This window comes from Cricetulus griseus, chromosome 2 (genome assembly GCF_003668045.3).
Source record: "Cricetulus griseus strain 17A/GY chromosome 2, alternate assembly CriGri-PICRH-1.0, whole genome shotgun sequence".
NCBI lineage: Eukaryota > Metazoa > Chordata > Mammalia > Rodentia > Cricetidae > Cricetulus > Cricetulus griseus.
Window position 1 is genome coordinate 376,274,176 of NC_048595.1, and position 9,062 is coordinate 376,283,237.

Sequence of the window (9,062 nt, forward strand, 5' to 3'; positions counted from 1 at the left end):
CAAAGCTGTCCTCAGTCCCTAGTGACAGGACAGAGCCAACTCCAGGCTTTGAGGCAGGTCCCTGGGCAGCCTAGCTCTTAGGCACTGTGACACAATGGCACACGTGTGTTTGAGCTCCTTACTCTCTAAGGAGGAAACAGGGTGAGACCTCTCACCCTAAGGCTTCCTACCTCCCTGAAGGAGTAAACAGGACTTCTTAGGTGCTAGGATAGAGGGTCGTTTCTAGGAGTGGGTGGCCCCTCACCCTCTGTCTGGGGCAGAGATCAAACTCCTCTGCCAGCTCAGTCAGGGCTAGGTGGACCTCCAGAGCCAGGGTGGATAGAGGTCATCAGGGCAGGAGCTGGCAGAAGCCTCCCTGCTTCTGTCAGCCCCTGTAGCCTCCTCCACTGCCATGCCTGAGGCTGATGGGGAGCAGGGTACACAGGCTGGGGGAAGGGGCCCTGGGGCCAGGTAGGGACTGATGGTGACAGGGCCCCCTCTAAGGTCGAGACAGAGTCGTATATACTGGTTGCTCCCAGTGTGTGGGACTGTGGGACTGGGGCCCAGAGGGGCTGGGGTCAGAGATGGCGGTATAGAGGGGCCGCTGAGAGGGCCCCATGTAGGAAAAGGCTGAGTAGAGGCCAGAGGCCTGGCCTGCATGGCCATAGTAAGGTCCTGAGGGCTGATGGTCAGAATAGTCAAACTGGGGGCGTGAGATGGAGGGAAAGGCAGAGCCGTAGTGGGGCAGACTGAGGGAGGTGTAGGCGATCTGGGAAGTGGATGGCTGGTCAGTGTAGTGTGGGGGTCCCTGGGGGCCTGTGGTCTCTGTCTTCACCTGGGCTTTGGCATCCACACCAGGGGGCGAGACCGTGGGCAGAGCCACACCTGGTGGCTTGGAGATCCAGGCAGAGTGTCCACTGGCCACAGCCAGGGCACTGCCCAGCCCGTAGCCAGCTGCTGAGTAGCTACCCACGTGGCCTGGGTGCCCATTGGGTGGCAGGTATTGGTCCAGCTCAGTCACATCAAAGGTCTCCATGTTGGACATTACCTCGTGGCTGATCTCCCCGATGTCCACGTTGCCGAAGTCAATGTGGGGCTTCCCTCCCTCCCCCAGGGAGCGCCCATCCCTTTTGGGGTCTGCCTTGCCGGACTGCAGCTCTGTCTTTGGGGTGGTTGGAGGGGTGGGAGGGCCATGGCTCTGGCCTGGATAGGAGAGAGGCAGAAGGAGCAAAATGAGAAAGTTAGAGGCAAGTGGACCCTAGAAGGCCTCATGGCCCACCTGTGGGCAGCAGGATGCTGACCTCTGAGACCAGCTTCCCTGATACACTGCCTAATGGCTGACCCTACTGGGCCATGCTGGACCATTGTCCTGGGCCCTGCCTGCTCTTCAGAGCACCCTTGACATCTGTTGGCCACTCTCTGTCCAGCCCCATCTGCCCCATCCACTTTGGAATATTATATCTTACTACCTCCAAACAGCACTGTGTCCTCTTCAATGCAACCTCAAGTCTGGCTACTCCCTGTCCTGCTGGTCCTTGCTCAAGGGGGCACTTAGATTACTGACCCCTTTTTCTTTGCCTGTTAATTTTCCCATCCAAACACCTCAGCAAATGCTCAGGGCACTGCTAAGTGCCAGGCAGTGTGCCAGATGCTAGGGATAAATGGAAATAAAATCAGGCCCTATCTCCAAAAGCTTGCAGCCATGGAGAGATAAGAGCCCAATTCAAGGCTCTACTGCGGTAGGTGCTGTGTGAAGGGACATGCAGAGGACTGAGGAGACTAGAGAAGGAAGCCACCTGCTGTCCCAGGGATTTGGGGGATGTCTCATTAAATGCAACTGAATGTCCCAGAGGTTCTGTTGATGAGATTGCGTGTAAGAAAGGTGACTAGACTGAGCATCCCATTACAGAGACACAAACCCATGGCATTGCATTGCAAGGCCAGCAGCTGCAGGAGCAGATGGTGCATCTGCCAGTGTCAAGTCCTTCTTTAGCCAAGGACTCTGAACTTCAGGAGACCTGAAGGCTTGAATTCTGGCTCTGCCATTCACTGCTTGACCCTGGGAAAATCCCCAACCATCTTTTAAGCAGTTTGCCAGTAAGGTGGAGTCTGGGGAGCCTGGGCACTGTGTCTTGGGGAGCCCTCCCTGATTACAGTCTGGAGTCATATATTTCCTGGACAGACAGAAGCTGCCATCTGAGTCTCAAAGAGGCTTCTACTAGGCTAGTTTTGGCTAGTTTTTCCTATATGTCATTCACTCGATCCCATCCCTACTCCTCCCTCTAGGCTATAGGCAATTGAGTCAGGGAACAAGGGCTTCTCTTGGTGGGCTCCTGGTGTTCTCTCCGAAGCCTGACACAAAGTAGGACTTAGCTTGTCTTCTGATGGCAGAGATTTCTGCTCAATGAGCGCTTTCTACATTGCCACCTTGGCACTGTGCTCATGAGGGACACAAGTGAGGCAGCCATAGGGCCAACCCCAAGTTCTGGAGTCCCACCACCTGCACTCAGACCTCAGCTGTGGAGTGAGCTCCTTTTCCTGTCTCCTCATCTGTAGAACGATGGTGATCTGAGTGTTGGCACCCCACCACACCATTTGGGGCTGCCTGGTTGGTGGAAGGAATCAGTACACACAAGGCAGCCAGCCTGTGCCTGGCACACTGTGTGTGCTCAGTATCAGCTCACATCCTCAATGAGAATTAAATATGAATGGGCCATGTCTGGGCCCTCTGTGGCATGGGCTTGCTCAGCATCACCCTAGGGCAGGAGCTGGAAGAGGATTCCTCTCCATCCACGGTTGATCACCACCACCCCCACCCCCCGCCACCCCCACCCTCATGCACCTTTCTGGTTTTTCCAGTCAGGGTTTCTCTGCATAGCCCTGGCTGTCCTGAAACTCACTTTGTAGATCAGACTGGCCTCTAACTCACAGAGATCCACCTGCCTCTGCCTCTGCCTCTGCTGGGATTAAAGGTGTGTGCCACCACCTGTCATTTTTGTTTGTTTCTCAAATGCATCCCTCTGCCCTTTTCCTGTAACTGCTTCTCACCTCATGGCCTCCATGGCTTTCTGAACTGGCTTTCCTTTCCCAGCACCAGTGACCCTCTCTAGACACCTTGCCTAACTGTAAGCTACCAGAATCCCCACTGAACTGCCTCTGGGTTCTGTACTCTGCACCCCTGGCCAACCCTTCCCAGATCCCAGCTCAGGCTAGGGAACTCTCCACTGCTTGGCTTCTTCCAGCCCCATTGCAGCTCTGCCAACAGCAAACTGCTAGCTCCCAACCCAGCACTCACCTGAGGGGTGCTCTGGGTTCCCATCTGACATGGGAGAGCCTTCTTCAGGGTGCCGGTGGTCCAGGTGGGCACTCTTGTAGTGGGCCTGGATGGCAGCAGCCCCTCCTTGCTCAGCTTCCCCGCCTGGGCATTCTGCCTCCCCCTGGGCTGCCTTCCCATTCTTCCGTCGCCGAGGTTGGTATTTGTAGTCCGGATGGTCCTTCTTGTGTTGCATCCGGAGCCGCTCAGCCTCCTCAATGAAGGGGCGCTTGTCACTCTCGTTCAGCAACCTAGAGGTGGAAGACACACCAGAGCCAACATGAGTGCTGGGGCACCCAGGTGAGCTTCCATCGGAATTTCATTCCTGGGATGGGGCACCCAGAAGGCAGAGCCAAGGTAGGGCTGTGCCCTATGGTTAGTGCCCCCAAAAATGCCAGACCAAGGAGTCCCAGCCTGAGGTGGTTGTGATCTCTGTCCCCTACCTCTCATTGGCTAGAGGACACCAGGGGCCAGTCTCTGAGCACACAGTCAAAAAGGAGTTACAAAGGGCAGGTTCAGGAGAGGGAAATGCTCCTGTTACTGAAGTGTATGCAAGTAGAACTGGCCACCTCATGGAAGGGTGAGCCACACCCTAGAGGGGTGTGGAGAGAAGCACATGGCTGCAGAGGAACCCAGTCTCTGCTACTTACGAGCTGTATGCTAGACTTTGCTCAGTTACTTCTCTGCCTACAAAGCGGGGATGGTCTCACCTACTTCTCTTGGGGGTGGGGTCACCAGAAATATAGATATGAAGTGCCCTGGGCCTGGGGAGGGAGGAACCTAGAGAAAATGGGTGCTACTCTAATGGTGCTTGGGGAGGAGTTGCACAGGAGAGCCCAAGGGTAGATCCTCAACTCTAAAAAACATGATTTGGTGAAATTTCCCTATGGTGGGACTGAGTTCTAGGTGTGTGCCCCCTTCAATATGGGGGCACTGTTTCCAGAGACAGATCCCATATCTGGGACCCGGGAGTGACAGAGGGTAGAGGAATCTGAGGCCAGCCCACAGCATGGAGAAGCCCTCATTTCAGTGCTCCCACCCATATGACTCCAGCTCAGGTCAAAGTTGAAGGGTGGAGGGTACCAGGACTTGCCTGCCCCAGGGTAAGGAAGACAGGGTGGGGCATCTTAAAGAGGGGAAAGAACAGATCCATAGACTCCAGACACAGGGACCACTCTTACACTTAAGGGACACTCAATTGGTGCCCTCTTCTCCTAGGCAACAGAAGACCAAGCCCCCTCTCCGGGCTGGTTATACCAGGCACTTTCTAGCCAGCAGCAGCATTCCTTTGCAGCTTAGCCTCCTGGTCCGCCCTGCACCCTCCCGGCATTCCCCAAAGGACCCTCTAGTGAAGCCAGACTCCATTAGGGTCAGTGGACTTTCAGGATTGATGGAGACCCCCAAGGCCCAGCCTTAGAAAGAACCCCATAACAGGGTGGTACAGTTCTGACAGCATGGGCCCAGCACAGATGCTCCTGGGGTGGCCGGTGACACTGGACACTCGCCCCTCAGTGTCCCCCTCCTGGCTGGCAATCTGAAATCACCAAGAAAATGGCCAGGAATGTGGGAGAGGGCCACACATACCAGAAGTGAGGCAAGATGGTAACACTGGATCCTGCCATCACCTCCCACGTTATATTGTGCCCAGTTAGCCCTAACAGGAACCTGGGGGTGCTGTGGTGCCAGCTCCAATCTTAGCCCCTCTGTGCCAACACTGTGCAGCTCTCCTCATGCACCCCACCCCATCCCCACAGCCAACCTTCACTCCTATACAAGTCCTTACGTTCAGGGTTGCCCTTCTCCACTGTCGCCCCCACCCCCACCCCAGCTCAGTACTCATTTGCCCCCTTTCTTTCCACCCGCCTCTGGGTTTGGAAGAGGTGGATGGAAAAAGAGGCTGGTTCCCAGCCCAGTGGGCAGCTCCTTGTGGGACACTGGCTACTGTTATATGTGCCCTCCTGTTAGGCCAAGAGCCTGTGCAACGTGGGGCAAGGAGAGGCCTATGAGGCCCCTGTCGGAGGAGCTCAGATGCAAACTAGTCCTAGTTTCCTGGCTCAGACTACTTTCCATACAGGTTAAGCAGCACCAAACATCCCATGGATCAGCATGTAATGGTTCCTCCCCAGATGGCAGCCAAGGTTAGTGTGCCAAGTACTCACATGACCACCCAGGACCTGTGTTCAAGAGCATTGATCCCAACCTCAGGCACGCTCTCCTCAGTCTGTGCTTATAATGTTTTCCACTTCTGTCTAACCAACCATCTACGCTCCTTATGTCCTTGGAATCAGGAGCTTGGGAAAGATGTCTAGACTCTTGGAGAAACTGGCCGGCCCAGCCCAGCCCACATTCCAGTGTCTCTGAGGACCCCCATCCAGGGCCCAAGGAGCCACCACCTATTGACACAGTCTTGGCTCCTTGGTATTGTTTTGCCACCTCCCGTCCCTGGGGCTGGGCCCACAGCCATCAGGGCTCTCCTGCCTTCCCTGCCCCAGGTGGACTGCTGTGGGCACAGTCTGAATCATAGCCAGGGCCGAGTCTGCCCGAAAGGGACTCAGTCAAGGATTCTAGAGTGGGAATGGGATAGGGACAAACTCTTGGCAACAGATGGTTGCCAAGATCTTTCATTGCTGTTATACACCTAGACGGACCTTGGACAAAGGAGTTAGCTGCCACTGCTTTTCCTGAGTGGAGCTGGGCTCTGGGCTCATAGAGGCTGGCCATCTGGCTATTGCCTGGTCAGAGCTAGGGCTGAGGAGGCTGGGGGAGGGGTGTTGGGCCTGCCTTCAGTAAGCACATGGCAAAATGCAGGCCAGGAAGCTGCTTGCAGATCACTGTCTTCTTAGGGAACCGATTGCTCCTTTTATTACTTCAGGCCTTTGGTCTTCATACCAGGCCAGCAATGTGGAAGGACCAGCTCCTCTAACAGAGCCCGAGTCTCCTCAAGCATGGGACCCTCCCTTCACCTGTTCTCTGCCCACCCCCAACAGATCACTCTAGAGAGTGACGTGTGACTCCCCACTATCACCAGGGAGAATGCAGGGATAACCTCTGACAAGGATTGGTGTCTAGACTCTGTTGCCGACTGACCTAGGTAGTCAGTGTGTTTCTCTTGGGCCTGTCTCTTGGAAAGTCTAGGGGGGATCAGGTGACCTCAGCAGTCTAGCACCTGCTGAAGCCCTTGTTCCCTTTGGGCCTGGCCCAGGGTGCTTGCAGTATGTTGGGGTACTCAGAACATCTGCAACTGGCTAGGTGAGCACAAGGGTCAAATTTGCTCCCTGGGAAAACGTTGCCCCAGAGGCTTGAGGCCAGCCTAGGCAGCCTAGGGCTCTGATGGACCCTGGCAGGAAGCAGGCTTCCTCCTGGCTAGGGTGCTCAGCTCCAGTTCTTGAGTTTGGGGAAGAGGTTGCTCAACAGTTGGGTGGAGCCCAGGGAGGGAAGATGGCGCCAAAGCTGGAGAGAGTGGAAGGGAGCGAGTAGCTTGGTGGCTCGGGGACACAGCTGGAGGGGAAGGCCTCTTTTTGTGTGCCCTCTCTTGGGAATAAAGAAGCCCTCAGTCTAGAGGCTGGGGTCGGGAAGATCTCTCAGGGCAGCTGGGACAGGGACCCTGTGGTAGTAGGAAACGAAGTTCTCCACTCTGCTTTCTCTGGGTTCCCTGTTTTCCTTGCAGCCCCTACTCCCCTCAAACTCTCCTTCTGGCTGCTTCAGTTTCTGGCTGCATCTACAGCTAGAGCAGTTCTCTCCCAGAGTTTCCCACATTCTCCCGACCATGGCAGCGGCACCCTAGGTGTGTGAATATGGGTTTGAGTGGAAGTCACTAGAGCGTCCGTCCCACCATACTGTCTTCCCTGCCCACCACCCACAGAATTCCAACCACGAGGGGGCGCCTCCCTGCCCGCTGTCCCAGGATGGGGAGGCCCAGCCTAGGCTGCTGGGGTTCTGAGTTCCAGGGTGAGCAACCAGAAGAGTCCCCACGGGAGCACTCTGGGGTAGACGAGTGGGCAAGGTCTCCAAATCTGGTCTTCTAAAGAGATAGCTGGACTCCTCTAGGAGAGGGACCTGGACGATGTTACTTTGGGGCCCCAGGCTAGCTCTAATGCTAGGGCCTGCGGGGCTGGGGCGGGGTAGGGCTCACCTCCATAGCTTGCCCAGCGTCTTGCTGAGCTCGGCATTGTGGAGGTGCGGGTACTGGTCCGCCAGCTTCCTGCGCGCCGCCTGCGCCCACACCATGAAGGCGTTCATGGGCCGCTTGACGTGCGGCTTGCTCTTGCTGGCGCCGTTGACACGCACGGGCATGGGCACCAGCGTCCAGTCGTAGCCACTGAGCACCTGGCTGACCGCCTCGCGGATGCACACAGGGAACTTGTCATCGTCTGCCTCGCCGTCCTGCTGTTCCTTCTTGACCTTGCCCAGTTCGCCCGGCCCCGGGCTGGCTCGCAGGCCTGAGCCACCGCCGCCGCCGTCGGGGCCCAGCGACGGTGCACTGCCAGGGGACAGGCAGCGGGGCTCCTCGGAGCCCACAGGGCTCAGCTCCACCTCTGATAGGTCCTGTTCCTCGGCCATGTCGCTCCCGGCCGCCGCCGCTTCGGCCGCCTCCCCCAGGCCCACCGCAGGGGTCCTCGCGAAGAGCCCAACGCCCACCTGGACAGGAAGGAGGGGGCGATGGAGAGGCGCTGTGCGCCACCCCAGGCTGGACGCGATGTAGCCCCGAGGTGGCGGCCCTGCTTACCCGCGCTAAACCCACTCGGGCCTGGGCCCGCGCACATGCCAGACCCTAAGTGGGTGGCGACCCACCTCCACGTCTTCCCACCCCCTGATCTCAACCGTCTCTAGGTGTGGGTGGGTTTTTTCCTTAAACCTCCTTTTGGAGGTTTGTTGATGGAAAGGAAGAAAAACGGATCCTTTATTCGACTCTAATCCGGGCCCCTGGAATTTCCCACCTTTTCTCTCAACTCTCCTTCCCCTCGTCTGCCCTGACAGTCTAGGGAAACTGGTGGGGGACACATGTCTGCCTGTGTGGTGTCAGCCTCTCCCACCCCAAATTGAGGGGACCCAGGCCCCTGTTGGCAGTCCAGGCCCAGGGGAGCAGTGCGCACTCACCTCCTCCGACCTCTCCTCCAGTCTGGGGCTCGTCCTGAGGAAGTGGAAAACCGTGTCCCAAGGTGTGCGGTCCAGCTCGGGGCTGGGGGAGTGACGCTGATGGACTGGGAGGGAGGGGCTGGGGGGCCCTAAGCCTCAGGCCACGGCCTCGTCTGGACGGAGCCTGAATCCTCGCCACCAAACACCCTGGCTGGACAGCCTGAGACTGACTGAGCGACTGAGCTGCTGCAGACGACTGGGGAAGGAAGGAGGGGGAGGGGAGGGGGAAAAGGAGGGAGGGAAGGGCAGAAGGTGGAGCCTCCAGCGTTGCCTTCATCCCCAACACCCAGGACGCCTCCACTCTGCCCAGCACCCCCTCCCCCCCAGCCCTGCCCGCACTGCTGCCTAGGCCCGTCTCCCTGGACTCAGCTTGAGTTTGGGTGGCTGGTGTGAGAGTTGGGGCATTTTACGTCTGGGAAGGGAGAGGCGCAGGTGGTGCAGTCAGAACTTGTTGCCTGGGACCCTAGACCTCTGCCTCAGGTAGTGGCATGGGCTGTTGATGAACGACTAGAGGGAGATGTGAGGGAAGCGGGCGACCCGAAAGGGGGGCAGCCTGTGTTGCTTAATTTAAGAAATCCTACTGAGTCCCACTGCGTGCTAGGCACCGCTGCCAGATGTCAGCAAAGGTGTCACC

General features: G+C 57.4%; 1 protein-coding gene across 1 annotated transcript; it reads right to left on the bottom strand.

The window, feature by feature from the left end:
• Positions 1 to 478: 478 nt before the first annotated feature.
• Positions 479 to 8,615, bottom strand: Sox10 (SRY-box transcription factor 10). Its single transcript, XM_027403983.2, has 4 exons — positions 8,390 to 8,615; positions 7,425 to 7,930; positions 3,275 to 3,543; positions 479 to 1,182 (listed from the first exon to the last, which is right to left on the bottom strand). The coding sequence occupies exons 2-4, from the start codon at positions 7,850 to 7,852 to the stop codon at positions 479 to 481; spliced, it is 1,401 nt and encodes a 466-aa protein (XP_027259784.1). The 5' UTR covers positions 7,853 to 7,930; positions 8,390 to 8,615.
• Positions 8,616 to 9,062: the final 447 nt, after the last annotated feature.